We start from the raw sequence: 18,753 nt of genomic DNA, 5'->3' as shown, positions 1-18,753 counted from the left end.
TCATTCCGGCTACAACATAAGCTGCTTCTTCAGAATTTGTTCTATATGAGCTGCAAACTCTTAAAGCACATAATCTGTACACGGATTTCAGCTTTTTTGCAGCTGACTTGACTTTGAGGGCTTCCGACCAAATAGGGGCTGCGTATAGGATCGTCGATTTTACTACTGTTGAGATTAGTCTTCTTTTGCACTGTTTAGGTCCTCCGACGTTAGGCATCATTCTAGATAATGCAGCCGCAATATTAGATGCTTTCGAGCTTATTTTTTCAATATGTGGTTTGAAATTTAGCTTATCGTCTATAACTACTCCTAAATATGTAAGATGCTGCTGAGATGAGATGGTGTGGTTTCCAATTTGTATATTTATTTTCTCCCGTTTCCGACGACTGCTTATTAGCACAGCTTCTGTTTTGTGTTCGGCTAATTCCAATCCGCTTGTTTTCATCCATACTCTAATAGCGTTCACTGTTTCATTTGCTAGTAGCTCGATTTCTTCAATATATCTAGCAGTGACGACTATAACGATGTCGTCCGCGAAACATACTGTGTTAGCTTCATCTGGAATTTTAAGGTTTAATACATCATTGTACATGATATTCCACAGTAGTGGACCTAAGACCGAACCCTGTGGAACACCTGCGGTTATGGTGTATGTACTCTTGCCATCGTCAGTGTTGTAGTAAAGCTCTCTGTTGGAGAAGTAGCTCCCAATAATCCTTGTCAAGTACTCGGGTACTCCAAGTCTGCATAGGGTATCCATGATACGTCCCCAATCCGCAGTATTAAATGCGTTTTTCACGTCGAGGGTTATTATTGCACAATATTTTCTGTCCGCTCCTTGTCCTTCAATCGCCTTTTTAGCTGTATTCACTACAATGTTTATTGCATCGATCGTGGATCTTGACTTCCTGAATCCGTATTGACGGTCGGAGAGTCCACCCTTTGCTTCCACAGCAGGAAGTAGTCGTTTGTATATAACGCTTTCCAAGGTCTTGCCAATGGAATCAAGAAGACATATAGGTCTGTAGGATGAAGGCTCTCCCAAGGGTTTATTAGGTTTCGGAATTAGAACTAATGTTTGTTTCTTCCACCTTTCTGGGAATATACCTTCTTCCAAACAACTATTGAACACTTTAGCGAATAGGCTTGGAGCGGATAATATCGCTATTTTCACTGCTCTATTTGGAATACAATCTGGTCCTGGGGCTTTTTTGTCAGATAACAGCATTGCCATTTGAACCAGTTCTTCCTCCGTTACTGCCGTTATTGTCTCGCGACTTATAGCTGTGTCTCTTGTGAACAGAACGTTGATATGTTCAGGAAACAAAGTTTCAACTATTCTTCTTACTAAGAGGGGACAGGTAGGTTGTGGAGATCTTCCTGCCTTCAAACGAGAAGTAACTACTTTATATGCTTTCCCCCAGGGGTCTGCTTCTGCCTCGAGACATATTTCTCCAAAGCATTTGCGCTTGCTTCTTGAAATAGCGTTTTGGAATTCTCTTCTCGCTATTTTGTATTCCTGTTGTCTTTCCATGAAATCATGTCGGTTTCGTCGGCGTTGGCTTCTCCTTCTGGATTTTAAGCATTTCTTTCGGAGATTACTTATTTCCATGTTCCACCAGTAGGTCGGCGGCCTGTTTTCAGTGATCCTTCTTCTCGGCATGGATATGTCACATGCTTCTCTTAATTTTGACATTAGTTGTCTAGCCATTTCTGTCGCTGTACCTTCCAATGTTAGGCTACTAGTGATTGCAACCTTGAAGGATTCTTCATCAAGCTTGTTGGATGCCCACCCTCTAAAACTCGTGTGTGCTGTGTTCTTTGCGCTATACTTCGTATTTGATTCCTCAATAGTGAAGATTATGGCCTGATGGTCGCTGTGAGTGTACTGTTCACTGACTTTCCAGTCGATCCTTCGTGCCATAGAACTACTAACAAATGTAAGATCCACAATTGAACCTAGACCTCTTGCTCTGAAGGTGTTAGCATCGCCCTTATTAACTAAGGTTAAATCATCACTGGAAAATGTTTCCAGCAAGATGCGACCTCTGTTGTTAGTGGATCTACTTCCCCACTCAGTAGACCACGCGTTAAAATCTCCGGCGATAATTTTTGGATTGTGGGTTTCCGCGTCTCTTTTCAGCCGGTTTAGCATTTGTTCGAATTGCTCGATTGATGCGCTAGGTGGGGCGTAACAGCTATATATGTATATGCCTCCTATTTTGGCTCTTACAAATCCTTCTTCCAATTGTTTTTGGGTGTTCTCTATCGCACGCTTTCCACATGCCCATATCGCTGTTTTGCTAGACTTGTCCTTGGCCCAGACGCTTGTTTGAAGATTTCTGTGTTGTTCACATATAATGGCGACATCAACACCAGTTTCGCAGATAGTCTGCGAAAGCAGGTCCTGTGCCGCCCGACAGTGGTTGAGATTAAGTTGGATAAATCTCATCTGCGGACTTTTTCCAGTGCTTCTTTGAAAACTGGACATCTTCCGCTACCTGCCACATGGTTGGTTTCTCCTCTTTGCCTTTGTTTGCAGAGCATGCATTCTGGATCTTTTGTGCAGTCCTTTGCTATGTGCCCACTTATTCCGCACCTTCTACACAGTTTAGATCTGTCTTGAGGATTTGTACAATACTTTGCCATGTGTCCGTACCCCAAGCATCTATAGCATTGCCGAATGTTCACCCTTTCTCTAATGCGACATACTACCCATCCTATCTTCACCTTTCCAATTTGTAGGAGTCGGTAGCATATTTCCGAAGGAAGACTTATTGTTGCCGTCTGAGTGCCGCCGTAGGCTCTCCTCAAGCTCTTAATGTCTTCTAGTTTCATTTTGGATACGCCTAGTTGAGTAAGAAAGGCGTTGCGAATATCATCTTTTGTTGTGACCTCGTCGATATCTCTACATTCTATAATTGTCTCCTGCCTTCGAGTCATGATCTCAGCTTTAGGGCCAATAGACTTCTTCATTTGTCCACGGAATAGATCCACACTTGCTTGATCCTTGGTATTAATCTCAAGCAGGAGCTCTCCTTTCTGTGTCCTTCTTATTCGAGATACGCTTTCTCCCACGTCCTTTAGGGATGGATCTCCTTTGAGTTGCTTCAGAATGTCCGCATATGACGTGTCTAGTCTATAGTCTAGTCTATAGTCTAGTCTATAGTCTAGTCTATAGTCTAGTCTATAGTCTAGTCTATAGTCTAGTCTATAGTCTAGTCTATAGTCTAGTCTAGTCTATAGTCTAGTCTATAGTCTAGTCTATAGTCTAGTCTATAGTCTAGTCTATAGTCTAGTCTATAGTCTAGTCTATAGTCTAGTCTATAGTCTAGTCTATAGTCTAGTCTAGTCTAGTCTATAGTCTAGTCTATAGTCTAGTCTATAGTCTAGTCTATAGTCTAGTCTATAGTCTAGTCTATAGTCTAGTCTATAGTCTAGTCTATAGTCTAGTCTATAGTCTAGTCTATAGTCTAGTCTATAGTCTAGTCTATAGTCTAGTCTATAGTCTAGTCTATAGTCTAGTCTATAGTCTAGTCTATAGTCTAGTCTATAGTCTAGTCTATAGTCTAGTCTATAGTCTAGTCTATAGTCTAGTCAATAGTCTAGTCTATAGTCTAGTCTATAGTCTAGTCTATAGTCTAGTCTATAGTCTAGTCTATAGTCTAGTCTATAGTCTATTCTATAGTCTAGTCTATAGTCTAGTCTATAGTCTAGTCTATAGTCTAGTCTATAGTCTAGTCTATAGTCTAGTCTATAGTCTAGTCTATAGTCTAGTCTATAGTCTAGTCTATAGTCTAGTCTATAGTCTAGTCTATAGTCTAGTCTATAGTCTAGTCTATAGTCTAGTCTATAGTCTAGTCTATAGTCTAGTCTATAGTCTAGTCTATAGTCTAGTCTATAGTCTAGTCTATAGTCTAGTCTATAGTCTAGTCTATAGTCTAGTCTATAGTCTAGTCTATAGTCTAGTCTATAGTCTAGTCTATAGTCTAGTCTATAGTCTAGTCTATAGTCTAGTCTATAGTCTAGTCTATAGTCTAGTCTATAGTCTAGTCTATAGTCTAGTCTATAGTCTAGTCTATAGTCTAGTCTATAGTCTAGTCTATAGTCTAGTCTATAGTCTAGTCTATAGTCTAGTCTATAGTCTAGTCTATAGTCTAGTCTATAGTCTAGTCTATAGTCTAGTCTATAGTCTAGTCTATAGTCTAGTCTATAGTCTAGTCTATAGTCTAGTCTATAGTCTAGTCTATAGTCTAGTCTATAGTCTAGTCTATAGTCTAGTCTATAGTCTAGTCTATAGTCTAGTCTATAGTCTAGTCTATAGTCTAGTCTATAGTCTAGTCTATAGTCTAGTCTAGTCTCTATAGTCTAGTCTATAGTCTAGTCTATAGTCTAGTCTATAGTCTAGTCTATTGTTTAGTCTATAGTCTAGTCTATAGTCTAGTCTATAGTCTAGTCTATAGTCTAGTCTATAGTCTAGTCTATAGTCTAGTCTATAGTCTAGTCTATAGTCTAGTCTATAGTCTAGTCTATAGTCTAGTCTATAGTCTAGTCTATAGTCTAGTCTATAGTCTAGTCTACAGTCTAGTCTATAGTCTAGTCTATAGTCTAGTCTATAGTCTAGTCTATAGTCTAGTCTATAGTCTAGTCTATAGTCTAGTCTATAGTCTAGTCTATAGTCTAGTCTATAGTCTAGTCTATAGTCTAGTCTATAGTCTAGTCTATAGTCTAGTCTATAGTCTAGTCTATAGTCTAGTTTATAGTCTAGTCTATAGTCTAGTCTATAGTCTAGTCTATAGTCTAGTCTATAGTCTAGTCTATAGTCTAGTAGTCTAGTCTATAGTCTAGTAGTCTAGTCTATAGTCTAGTCTATAGTCCAGTCTATAGTCTACTTTGTAGTCTGAAATAAGTATGTATGTATCTCTAGTCATTCTCTATCTCCCTCTTGTTTGTTTTATTTAACAAAATTTATATATCCCTAATACCCCTTCCACCTTAGCAACATGTTGCTATTAATTGTAAAACTTTGTTTTAAACAAATATTAAGACAAAAATTTCATTATATATATTTAACATTTAATGCTTTGGAAAACAATATCAATTTTCATCAAATTATAACACTGTCTTTGAACAATAAATGAATATTTGTGGAGGAGAAAAAAAAAGAAAGCAGACATTTCAACCATTAAATAAATAAGTTTATCCAATTTACTGCTGATGAAATGAGCTTCTCAAAAGCAAACAATTTTTGCTTGTTATGTGTGTGGCAAAGGACAACTGAAGAAGAAGAAGAAAAACTTTTAAAACATTTATGTAGAAAAAGAAAAGAAAATCATTTTCATAACAAGTTTAAAGAAAAAGTGGTAAGATAAGTATTACAGGCGGTCAATAAGAACAGGTGATGAAAATAGGATTTCATAATTTGACTAAGACTTTTGTACAGTAGAAAACTTGTCAAAAGGAGTCATTTTATTGTTGATTTGATAAGAAAAGAAATTAGATTTCATTTGTGTTTGAGATTGAAAATTGTGCTTAAAATTTCAAGATGCCGTCTGTAGGGATTATTTTAAATATTTCTTTTTATTTTTACTGTATGTTTTTGATCTTTAATTTTATAGTACAACGTTGCAGTAGTTGATAGTAAATTTACTAATAAAATATAACAATGAATTTACTTTAACCGTTACGGGGTTTATTAGATTGGTAAATGTTATCTGGAAAAAAAAAATTTTGAACTAGAACAGATATCTACAACGCAATGATCTGATTATTAATCCCTTTTCCCTAAAAATTGCTTTAGTTTTGAGTATCAATGATTTAATATTATTTTTCCTAATCAAGTACGACCCTAATGTTTACATTCTGCTTTAGACAACATGACGCTTTTTCATACCATCATTATAAATAAGTATTTTGTTCTAGACATGTTATAGCTACAGGTATGGTTGAAAAAAACGAACATACTGGTTTAAGTTATTTGAGAAAGTTTTAAATTCTTTATGTTTTCATGTCGTTATTTTAATACTAGAACATTTTTTAAGCTACATTGGTTAAAATTTCATCACATTTCATTTACACTCACCAGCCATAAATCATTGTATAAAGAACGGTAAACAATTTCTGTTTATTTTACATCAGAGAGCAATTTTCAAAATTTTTAATTTTTTTCGCGGTTTAAGCATCACTTTACAACTTTAAGGTTTGATGCGTTGCTTGTCTATAGCATAGAATAGATTAGATTGTAGTACAAACTATAGATTATACTATAGACCGGCCTATAGATTAGACTATAGAACAGACTGTAGACTAGACAATACACCAGACTGTAGACTAGAATTTAGGCTAGACTAAACTATAATCTATAGTCTAGACTATAGACTAGACTATAGACTAGACTATAGACTAGACTATAGACTAGACTATAGACTAGACTATAGACTAGACTATAGACTAGACTATAGACTAGACTATAGACTAGACTATAGACTAGACTATAGACTAGACTATAGACTAGACTATAGACTAGACTATAGACTAGACTATAGACTAGACTATAGACTAGACTATAGACTAGACTATAGACTAGACTATAGACTAGACTATAGACTAGACTATAGACTAGACTATAGACTAGACTATAGACTAGACTATAGACTAGACTAGCTTAAAGACTTGACTATGTACTAGATTGTAGACTAGGCTATAGACTGGACAATACTATAGATTACTTTTATACAATTTTACACTTTTTCTATTTTACTCACCTCATTAGATACTCTGGTATATTCATCATCATTTGGCTGTTTAGGGGTTACTGTCAACATAGCTGTGTAGGCTTTACGTGCCCTTAAATTGTTCTCTTTGGTATCGTTTTTATCATACCAGGGTTGAGATGTTAAATGGGGAACTCTGTAAAATAAAATAAGAAAATTAAGAAAATATGGAAATTTAATTTAAATAATATAGAAAACTCTTTTACCTTAAACTAGTCGTTCTATTTAGATTATAATTTCGATATAGTTCACAAATATGTCATAATTTTATAAATCTCTTGGTTTGGGAAATATGATTAAATAATTACAATTATCTGTAATTAATATTAATCATACGCCTGGTGTGTCAATAAAAAAAATTATGCCAAATCTTATTTAGTTAATAAATATTAAACTCCTGCTTCTGATGAAAAAAAAAATGTTATTTATTTGCCTTTTATACTTTGACATCATGTTAATAAACATGTTATATCTATATTTATATTAATTACCATATAATAATTGAAACCTAAAACGTAAACCCAGCACTTCATTTACACGAGCATGAAATTTCATGATTTATTTGTTGCTAATAAAATTTTTATTATTTTATTATTAATATTTTGAATAATCAACAAATCACATTAGATCAGCTAGCCAACCAGCCAGACGGTCAATTAATAACAATTTATAATTTATTTATAAATAGAATATAGTATTTTATTCGTATGGTAATATATGTTGCTAAAGGTGTTGTATTTCGCAATAATTTGAGTGTTATTAAAACTGTCTGTCTAAGTAGAAAATATTACATTTTATTGTTTACCTTAATTACTGTTAAAAACATTAGAAAGATGTAATGATTCTTGGCTAAAGTTACTTAAGCATTTCAGCTTATTGTGCCCTCTATAGCTCTACCAGATTTTATCATGATCACTGTAGTAATAAAGAACTTATTTATATATTAAGTTTTAAGTCTTATGGGGCGTATGATTGTTATTAATTACGACTTATTTTAGTATTTTATTCATATTTCTAAAACTAAAAGTTTTAGCGAAATTATTGAAAATGATATTGAAAGCCTACAAATTAAGCTTTTTAACTAATATAGTTGAAGTTATTAAGATTACGAAAACAAGAAGTTCTAGAGTCTGAATTATGAAAATCTGTGTTGGCTTTTATTATTATTGTTTAAGTCATAACCTGAATGGCATCTGTATAGTTGCAAGATCCTAAAGTTTCGTTCTGCTACGATTTTCGTCTTTTATTTCATTTACATTACATAACTATTAACAAGTACTGAGACACTTACGACTCGCCTAAACTTTCATAGAGGTGGTTGTATTGTCCTTCGGTTTCGGTTTAATTTAGACATCAAAAGATGTTAAGACAGGGATGGAAAACTTAAAGTATAGTATCCCCACAACATACAAATATACAGTTATTTGTAAAATTATAAACTCTTGCTAAAGAACATTGTTTCTTTAATAAGTTTTCAAAAGTTTTAAAAAATGTTTGAAAAAGTTTTTTTTTTAGTGAGACAAATCATAAAAGTTCTTATAACATTTAGTACAGATGCGTAAAAAGCCTTTTATATTTATATAACTGTACTCAAAGCTTATTATCTCCCAAAGCTGTTTAACAAATTTTGTCACAATATCTGTAGTAATTTAGAAGTTATTTATATATTTATTTTTTCAACATACGGGACGTATGATTAATATTAATTATGAGTTATTTTAGTTTTTTATAAATATTTCTCAAACTAAAAGATTTAGCCTTTTGGTTTAAAATGCTATAGAAAGCTAACAAATTATGATTCGAAATCAAGATAATTAAAGTTGGAAATACATTCTAAATTATAAGTCATTGAGACTGTATATTGAATATCTTTCATTGGGTTCTTTAGCGAAAAAGTAAAATACTGTTTTCTTCAGAAATTAGAGACTTTTAGCCTCTATTAGCCATAATCTTTTCCCATCTAATTGGCAACAGTTAGATGTACGCGAAAAGTACTCCCCTGAGACCAAGAACGAATCAGTCCAATTTTGGATATCCTGTTTTTAACGAAAGTGTATCAAAGAGGGAGCGTTCTGCATTAACCGAATCAAGTACCAGTCAGATGGGACAAGGCCTGGTGAGGAAAAACTCGCAACCACTTCCATCTAGATAGTTGCCAACATGTATTGCAATATGTGACAAAGCGTTGTCATAATGGAATAGTTCGTTCTTAAAATCACCATTTCTGAAACGTACGTTGAAAACGATGAATCTGTTCATCATAAGTTTCTAACATTTTAATAAGTTTCTAAATTTTTACAAATTATTTTCGTATTTTGACTCACTGTATCCCATCGTCTATTGAAATTGGAACATTTCTGAGAGCAATATAACAAGCATAATATCTTAGTTATTGTTGAGCCAAATTTGGTAACAATAGCTCTGATAGTTTTTAAGTTTTTTACAACTTTATTAAAATATAAACTCTATTGTACTACATGACGTATGATTGATATTAATTAGGACTTTTTTTACATTTTGCAACCTATTTTAGAAGCTAAAACGTTTAGGTGAATTATTTAAAATGTTGTTGAAAGCTAAGAAAATAGGCTTTCCATACAATATAGTTTGAGTTCCATATATAACTCAAGCCAAGGTTTAATTGATAGCCAAAAGTAGATTTTTTTTTGCCTTTCAACTTTCGAATTTTATCATCTTAGCAAAATTCTTATATAATTATTTTTGCTCTTAATTTCCCTTAAGGAAATGACTAACAAAAAAACTTGTTGTTTAATTTGATGTTCAGTCACACCTGCAAGTCTATAGATTCTTTTAAGAGTTTCAGTAAATGATTTTCATCTTGATATAATGAAATTATTCATTAGACAGACATGTAAAAGATTTGTACATATGAATCAGCAAGTTTTTTTATTCATATTAGTAGTTTATTTATTCTATTTTTTCATATTTTTCGTTCGACTTAAAGTTCAATGCAAAATCTTTAGGGAACAACATCAGCGTGATTTATTACAACTAGTGCAATAAGATTTAAGGTGTTAGTTTAATCTCTAACTACTTATTGACGTAAGCTTTGAATGCAGCTGAACTTTCAACAAAAAAAAAAAAAAAACTTGCAATAAAAAAATAGACAAATTGTTTAAATAATTATACAGCGATTGATAAATATAAATTTAATAGAATTACACATCGATAACAGCTAAAAGTCTTACATAATAAAGCCAATGCTCTTAGTTTTCATTATCGTTTTGAATTATTTACTTAAAGCTCTTAGTTTGGGAAATATGATTAAATAACTACAATAACTCATAATTAATAACAATCATACGTCCTGTTTGCCAATAAAAGAAAATATGTCCATACCACTAAAACATGTTTATTTAACAACAAATAACTAATTTTCTTTTTAAAACTTAATAATAAATTAATTTTCAACCACTTCCTGACGCGACATGTCATTAACAAAGTTATTAAACAACACTTTTTGACTTATAGCTATAATTGGGTTAATTGTGTGATATTTAGTGCTATTAATTAGTTTTTTTTTGAGGAGCAGAAATTGTTAAAACAAATATCAGATTTCTTGTAGTTACAATTTGGCGCCTTTAACTTAAAGACAATGTGGCGTCATGTTTAAAAAATGTCATTAAACCTTAGATTTTTTGTTGTAAAAGTAGACAATTCAGATGAGAGTTACTTAATTAAATTAATTGATTAAGAAAAGTGTAAAGGTTTGAGGCTATGTTTTATTAAACTTCATAGTTGAGTTCTAGTTCGGTTCTAGTTCAGTTCTAGTTCAGTTCTAGTTCAGTTCTAGTTTCAGTTCTAGTTCAGTTCTAGTTCTAGTTCAGTTCTAGCTTCAGTTCTAGTTCGTTCTAGTTCAGTTCTAGTTCAGTTTCTAGTTCAGTTCTAGTTCAGTTCTAGTTCAGTTCTAGTTCAGTTCTAGTTCAGTTCTAGTTCAGTTCTAGTTCAGTTGTAGTTCAGTTCTAGTTCAGTTCTAGTTCAGTTCTAGTTCAGTTTTTCAGTTCTAGTTCAGTTCTAGTTCAGTTCTAGTTCAGTTCTAGTTCAGTTCTAGTTCAGTTCTAGTTCAGTTCTAGTTCAGTTCTAGTTCAGTTCTAGTTCAGTCTAGTTCAGTTCTAGTTCAGTTCTAGTTCAGTTCTAGTTCAGTTCTAGTTCAGTTCTAGTTCAGTTCTAGTTCAGTTCTAGTTCAGTTCTAGTTCAGTTCTAGTTCAGTTCTAGTTCAGTTCTAGTTCAGTTCTAGTTCAGTTCTAGTTCAGTTCTAGTTCAGTTAGTCTAGTTCTAGTTCAGTTCTAGTTCAGTTCTAGTTCAGTTCTAGTTCAGTTCTAGTTCAGTTCTAGTTCAGTTCTAGTTCAGTTCTAGTTCAGTTCTAGTTCAGTTCTAGTTCAGTTCTAGTTCAGTTCTAGTTCAGTTCTAGTTCAGTTCTAGTTCAGTTCTAGTTCAGTTCTAGTTCAGTTCTAGTCAGTTCTAGTTCTAGTTCAGTTCTAGTTCAGTTCTAGTTCAGTTCTAGTTCAGTTCTAGTTCAGTTCTAGTTCAGTTCTAGTTCAGTTCTAGTTCAGTTCTAGTTCAGTTCTAGTTCAGTTCTAGTTCAGTTCTAGTTCAGTTCTAGTTCAGTTCTAGTTCAGTTCTAGTTCAGTTCTAGTTCAGTTCCTAGTTCAGTTCTAGTTCAGTTCTAGTTCAGTTCTAGTTCAGTTCTAGTTCAGTTCTAGTTCAGTTCTAGTTCAGTTCTAGTTCAAGTTCTAGTTCAGTTCTAGTTCAGTTCTAGTTCAGTTCTAGTTCAGTTCTAGTTCAGTTCTAGTTCAGTTCTAGTTCAGTTCTAGTTCAGTTCTAGTTCAGTTCTAGTTCAGTTCTAGTTCAGTTCTAGTTCAGTTCTAGTTCAGTTCTAGTTCAGTTCTAGTTCAGTTCTAGTTCAGTTCTAGTTCAGTTCTAGTTCAGTTCTAGTTCAGTTCTAGTTCAGTTCTAGTTCAGTTCTAGTTCAGTTCTAGTTCAGTTCTAGTTCAGTTCTAGTTCAGTTCTAGTTCAGTTCTAGTTCAGTTCTAGTTCAGTTCTAGTTCAGTTCTAGTTCAGTTCTAGTTCAGTTCTAGTTCAGTTCTAGTTCAGTTCTAGTTCAGTTCTAGTTCAGTTCTAGTTCAGTTCTAGTTCAGTTCTAGTTCAGTTCTAGTTCAGTTCTAGTTCAGTTCTAGTTCAGTTCTAGTTCAGTTCTAGTTCAGTTCTAGTTCAGTTCTAGTTCAGTTCTAGTTCAGTTCTAGTTCAGTTCTAGTTCAGTTCTAGTTCAGTTCTAGTTCAGTTCTAGTTTCAGTTCTAGTTCAGTTCTAGTTCAGTTCTAGTTCAGTTCTAGTTCAGTTCTAGTTCAGTTCTAGTTCAGTTCTAGTTCAGTTCTAGTTCAGTTCTAGTTCAGTTCTAGTTCAGTTCTAGTTCAGTTCTAGTTTCAGTTCTAGTTCAGTTCTAGTTCAGTTCTAGTTCAGTTCTAGTTCAGTTCTAGTTCAGTTCTAGTTCAGTAGTTCATTTCTATTCAGTTCTAGTTCAGTTCTAGTTCAGTTCTAGTTCAGTTCTAGTTCAGTTCTAGTCAGTTCTAGTTCAGTTCTAGTCAGTTCTAGTTCAGTTATAGTTCTCAGTTCTAGTTCAGTTCTAGTTCAGTTCTAGTTCAGTTCTAGTTCAGTTCTAGTTCAGCTCTAGTTCAGTTCTAGTTCAGTTCAGTTCTAGTTCCAGTTCCGTTCTAGTTCAGTTCTAGTTCAGTTCGTAGTTCGTTCTAGTTCAGTTCTTAGTTCAGGTTCTAGTTCAGTCTAGTTCAGTTCTAGTCAGTTCTAGTTCAGTTCTAGTTCAGTCTAGTTCAGTTCTAGTTCAGTTCTAGTTCAGTTCTAGTTCAGTTCTAGTTCAGTTCTAGTTCAGTTCTAGTTCAGTTCAGTTCTAGTTCAGTTCTAGTTCAGTTCTAGTTCAGTCAGTTCAGTTCTAGTTCAGTTCTAGTTCAGTTCTAGTTCAGTTCTAGTTCAGTTCTAGTTCAGTTCTAGTTCAGTTCTAGTTCAGTTCTAGTTCAGTTTCTAGTTCAGGTTCTAGTTCAGTTCTAGTTCAGTTCTAGTTCAGTTCTAGTTCAGTTCTAGTTCAGTTCTAGTTCAGTTCTAGTTCAGTTCTAGTTCAGTTCTAGTTCAGTTCTAGTCAGTTCTAGTTCAGTTCTAGTTCAGTTCTAGTTCAGTTCTAGTTCAGTTCTAGTTCAGTTCTAGTTCAGTTCTAGTTCAGTTCTAGTTCAGTTCTAGTTCTAGTTCAGTTCAGTTCAGTTCTAGTTCAGTTCTAGTTCAGTTCTAGTTCAGTTCTAGTTCAGGTTCTAGTTCAGTTCTAGTTCAGTTCTAGTTCAGTTCTAGTTCAGTCTAGTTCAGTTCTAGTTCAGTTCTAGTTCAGTTCTAGTTCAGTTCTAGTTCAGTTCTAGTTCAGTTCTAGTTCAGTTCTAGTTCAGTTCTAGTTCAGTTCTAGTTCAGTTCTAGTTCAGTTCTAGTTCAGTTCTAGTTCAGTTCTAGTTCAGTTATATACCTATTCTTTAAATTCAAATAAAATTCTTCACTTACCTTGAAAATAATTCGATATTAATGAAAACATATTCGCCACTGTCAATCATATTCAATTCCTCGGCTGTCAACATTATTTGCCGTATCGACTGAGGATCAGCACACATAATGACAACTGTAAAGATAAATAAAAATATAAAAATTTAATTTAATTTCATTGCAAATATTTCTATATTTATAAAGCGATTTAAAAATAATCTTCACTCATATAAATTTGTTTGCATTTAGAATTTAATTAAAGCTAATATAGAATTTGACGAGTTAAGTCTTTTTTCTACAAAAAAAAACTTCTTATTAGATTTCAGTTTTATTTCAATTTTATATTCATATTTTAATTAATTTATTATTTATCATTAATTATTAAGTGTTGGAATGTTTGAAATTATGAAAAGAAACGGAAAATATTCAAAGACCACACTTGTGGCAGAGTTTTAAAGAGTTAAATAAATGTTTATTTTTCTTTGAATATTGTTTTAATTGTTTTGTTATTATTTTGTTTTGAGAATTTTGTTTTTTGCTTTCTGGTTCTATGTTTAGAATAATAATTGAAGTTTATGGCTGTTTATAATTTATTCATTACGTCAGTGGGTGAAGAGAACTTTGTACCAAGAACCAAAGAAATAAGTGTGTATTTACATAAATAAATATGCTTAAGTAACGAGGGTGGTTTGCAAAGTTTATAAGCAGTAAAGTTGGAAGTTAAATAAACCGCGTTATATCTGATTATTGATAATATAAATTATACAAATTCTATCATCTCCATTAAAATCTGAAATTCCCGACATTTTAACAAGTTCTTTTAACGGAATTCTATTTCAAAACATCTCGATTATGAAGCTTGTTAGGTTGGCTTTCTATTGATTTTTAAATAATTAAATTAAAGTTTTTGGTTTCAGAAATATTTTGAAATATCTAAATTAAGTCATAATTAATATTAATCATACGTCCCGTAGTACAGTAATATTAAATGAACATTTAATAACTTCTGTTATAAATATTTTTTTATAAATGTCCATCTTTCAATTCCATATTCATTTATTTAGAACATCTGCATGAACAAATTTATTTAAATTATTTACATTTGTAATGTTTTTCTTACATTAGCAAAAAATTTTCTATTAATTAAACATTTCTTAAGCATAAATATTTCAACAATTTGCATTATTTTTCTTAAAATATCTAAAAGTATTTATTGTTATTAAAACAAAAACAAAATATTTTCTTATTGAAAAAACATTTGTAATACTTAAAATGTTCTTAAATATATCATTATTATTAAATATTTATTGTTATCAGAAAAAAAGTATTTATTTTCTTTTTTTCCACCTGTTTAGAAGTGAATGCTGTGTGAATTGCTATTTGTTTCCACTTTTCTATATTTTTGGCAAACATCTTTCATACATCCGCTAAATGTTTTCTCTGATTCTTGGCGGGATTGTAATAAGAATTAGGTAAACAAGCAGCCAACTAGCCACCACCAGCAGCACCACTGACCATAGACAAACACATTAAAAACGCGAAAGATATAGGAAAATTCTAATTAAAGTCATTTTTCATTTCAATATTTATTTTTCATTGTGCTAAATTTACTTAAAGGGGTTTTTTTTGCGGTTGTTTAATGTGTGGGTATTGAAAGATATGATATTTTTACAATGTAAATAGTTTTAACAGTACAGTTATAGGGTAATGAACTGAACTAGACTGAACTTGACTGAACTAGAACTGAACTGAACTAGAATTGAACTAGAACTGATCTAGAACTGAACTAGAACTGAACTAGAACTAACTAGAACTGAACTAGAACTGAACTAGAACTGAACTAGAACTGAACTAGAACTGAACTAGAACTGAACTAGAACTGAACTAGAACTGAACTAGAACTGAACTAGAACTGAACTAGAACTGAACTAGAACTGAACTAGAACTGAACTAGAACTGAACTGAACTAGAACTGAACTAGAACTGAACTAGAACTGAACTAGAACTGAACTAGAACTGAACTAGAACTGAACTAGAACTGAACTAAACTGAACTAGAACTGAACTAGAACTGAACTAGAACTGAACTAGAACTGAACTAGAACTGAACTAGAACTGAACTAGAACTGAACTAGAACTGAACTAGAACTGAACTAGAACTGACCTAGAACTGACCTAGAACTGACCTAGAACTGACCTAGAACTGACCTAGAACTGAACTAGAACTGAACTAGAACTGAACTAGAACTGAACTAGAACTGAACTAGAACTGAACTAGAACTGAACTAGAACTGAACTAGAACTGAACTAGAACTGAACTAGAACTGAACTAGAACTGAACTAGAACTGAACTAGAACTGAACTAGAACTGAACTAGAACTGAACTTGAACTGAACTAGAACTGAACTAGAACTGAACTAGAAATGAACTAGAACTGAACTAGAACTGAACTAAACTGAACTAGAACTGAACTAGAACTGAACTAGAACTGAACTAGAACTGAACTAGAACTGAACTAGAACTGAACTAGAACTGAACTAGAACTGAACTAGAACTGAACTAGAAGAACTAGACTGAACTAGAACTAACCTGACTGAACTAGAACTGAACTAGAACTGAACTAGAACTGAAAGAACTGAACTAGAACTGAACTAGAACTGAACTAGAACTGAACTAGAACTGAACTAGAACTGAACTAGAACTGAACTAGAACTGAACTAGAACTGAACTAGAACTGAACTAGAACTGAACTAGAACTGAACTAGAACTGAACTAGAACTGAACTAGAACTGAACTAGAACTGAACTAGAACTGAACTAGAACTGACTAGAAACTGAACTAGAACTGAACTAGAACTGAACTAGAACTGAACTAGAACTGAACTAGAACTGAACTAGAACTGAACTAGAACTGAACTAGAACTGAACTAGAACTGAACTAGAACTGAACTAGAACTGACTAGAACTGAACTAGAACTGAACTGAAGAACTAGAACTGAACTAGAACTGAACTAGAACTGAACTAGAACTGAACTAGAACTGAACTAGAACTGACTAGAACTGAACTAGAACTGAACTAGAACTGAACTAGAACTGAACTAGAACTGAACTAGAACTGAACTAGAAACTGACTAGAACTGACTAAACTGAACTAGAACTGAACTAGAACTGAACTAGAACTGAACTAGAACTGAACTAGAACTGAAGTAGAACTGAACTAGAACTGAACTAGAACTGAACTAGAACTGAACTAGAACTGAACTAGAACTGAACTAGAACTGAACTAGAACTGAACTAGAACTGAACTAGAACTGAACTAGAACTGAAGTAGAACTGAACTAGAACTGAACTAGAACTGAACTAGAACTGAACTAGAACTGAACTAGAACTGAACTAGAACTGAACTCTAGAACTGAACTAGAACTGAACTAGAACTGAACTAGAACTGAACTAGAAACTGAACTAGAACTTGACTAGAACTGAACTAGAACTGAACTAGAACTGAACAGAACTGAACTAGAACTGACTAGAACTGACTAGACTAGAACTGAACTAGAACTGAACTAGAACTGAACTAGAACTGAACTAGAACTGAACTAGAACTGAACTAGAACTGAACTAGAACTGAACTAGAACTGAACTAGAACTGACTAGAACTGAACTAGGAACTGAACTAGAACTGAAATAGAACTGAACTAGAACTGACCTAGAACTGAACTAGAACTGACTAGAACTGAACTAGAACTGAACTAGAGCTCAAACTTATGTAGACTGTAAACATTTATGTAAAATTTAAGAATTATTATTTAACTTACATTTAAGTTATTAACAATGAAAGGAAAAAATATGACTTTGACCATAATAAAAAAAAACAAATTCTGAAAAGCTACAAACACGTTGCAACGTGCAAATGTTATTTTTGTTTAATTCTAAATACTTTCAATTCCAATATTAAATAAATACCATTGCCGCGAGACAGGTAAATAAATACTCGTTGAATATTCTAGACCAATAATATTGTAAGTTCATAGTGAGTGAGTGATTTCTTTCATTCTTTAACCAGACAATGTGTCTACTTGTGTTTGTGGCTGTTGGTAATTTAATAAAATAAATCATTTTTTTGTTCTGTTCTCAATCTATCTGACTGTGTGTCTTACATTTCTTAAACGTGTACGACAGCGAGCCGGTATTTGGTTGGTTAAATTTCGTATACGTTTTAAGATTTGCTACATTTATTTATTCATGACACAATTACATTGTATTTTCGTTTGATTTGTAGAATATGTCTGTCTGTCTAGTTGTTTTTATAAAGGTTTTGTGTGATTTGATTATTTTGTGTCTTTTTTTGCTTTATTTATAAACAATTATTTTTTTTATTATAAAATTGTTTATATTTGTTTTTCTTATTTTGCAAAAAAAAAAAAAAAAATAGAAATGCTAAAGAAATTGTAGTTAAAATAACATGTAGACAAAAGAAACATACGCCCAATAAGGAAATAAATAAATAAATTGTTAAGAAAAGTGAGTTGTAATCAATTATATCGACAGGTATAGTGGGTGAGAAAAGTTGCTTGACACAAGTATGTAAATAAACAAAATTACAAAATTGTAAGAAAATCCCTCAATCAAGAAGAACTTTTTATACTTTGTTCTGATATTTGTAACATTGCTGTGTGCATACTTTTGTGTCCCACTATTATTATATGTCTAGATTGCCAAGGCGCCAAAGTCTTTTATTTGTAAACATTAATTTGTTTTATTTAAATTAAAAATAAAACGTAAAAATAATACAAATAAACTATAAAAAAGTATAAAAATAAAAATATTTTAAAATATTTTCTTTAAAACGTTCTGGCAAAGCAATTTTCCTGTTGTGCGTTTCCTTTACAATGGGATATTAAATCAGCACTTAAAATTACAGCTAGAAATGAACCGTAATAGAAAAAGCCATAAATATCAAATTAACAGCTTTTGCCACACTTTGTAGTATCAACATTTTCCGTCAATATCTGTTTTTATTTTCTCATTCTTTAGTAGACTTTTCAAATTTATTAGTCAAGTCGTTTTAAGTCAATAAAGACATTTAATTACAATAAAATTGCAAAAAAAAAAAAAACTAAAACAATAAAATAAATTAAAAATGGCAACAGATTTATTTGCATGACTGTAGAAACGCTGTTTTGATTTTTACAAAATGTTAAAAGTAAAACAAAAAAGAAAATATATTTAAAATTTTTAACATTTTTGACACGTACAATTTAATATTTATTACAGTAAATAATGAAGTATTTTTAGATATTTATTTCATTTACATTTTAATTGTAGAATTATTTATTATTCTTTTTATAATTTTTTTTTATAATAATTTAATTGATTTATACGCAATTTATGCAAAAATGAGTTAAATATAAAGTCATACTTTATTGCAGCA

The 18,753-nt window shown here is 32.3% G+C and overlaps 1 protein-coding gene across 1 annotated transcript in view; it reads right to left on the bottom strand.

Moving 5' to 3' along the window:
- The window catches only part of LOC119611069 (atrial natriuretic peptide receptor 1), a gene marked incomplete at its 5' end in the record, with an annotated part of 37,859 nt that extends 24,389 nt beyond the window's left edge, over positions 1 to 13,470 (bottom strand). The window contains 2 exons of the mRNA XM_037966526.1: positions 6,765 to 6,909; positions 13,346 to 13,470. Of these exons, the coding sequence (XP_037822454.1) occupies positions 6,765 to 6,909; positions 13,346 to 13,470 (270 nt within the window). The remainder of the gene's footprint in view (positions 1 to 6,764; positions 6,910 to 13,345) is intronic.
- Between the last annotated feature and the right edge of the window lie 5,283 nt (positions 13,471 to 18,753).

This window comes from Lucilia sericata, unplaced genomic scaffold, assembly GCF_015586225.1.
Source record: "Lucilia sericata isolate MDLA Ls3-8-SP2 unplaced genomic scaffold, ASM1558622v1 Contig001353F_arrow, whole genome shotgun sequence".
In the NCBI taxonomy this organism is placed as follows: Eukaryota; Metazoa; Arthropoda; class Insecta; order Diptera; family Calliphoridae; genus Lucilia; species Lucilia sericata.
This window is presented reverse-complemented; position numbering and strand designations above follow the sequence as displayed.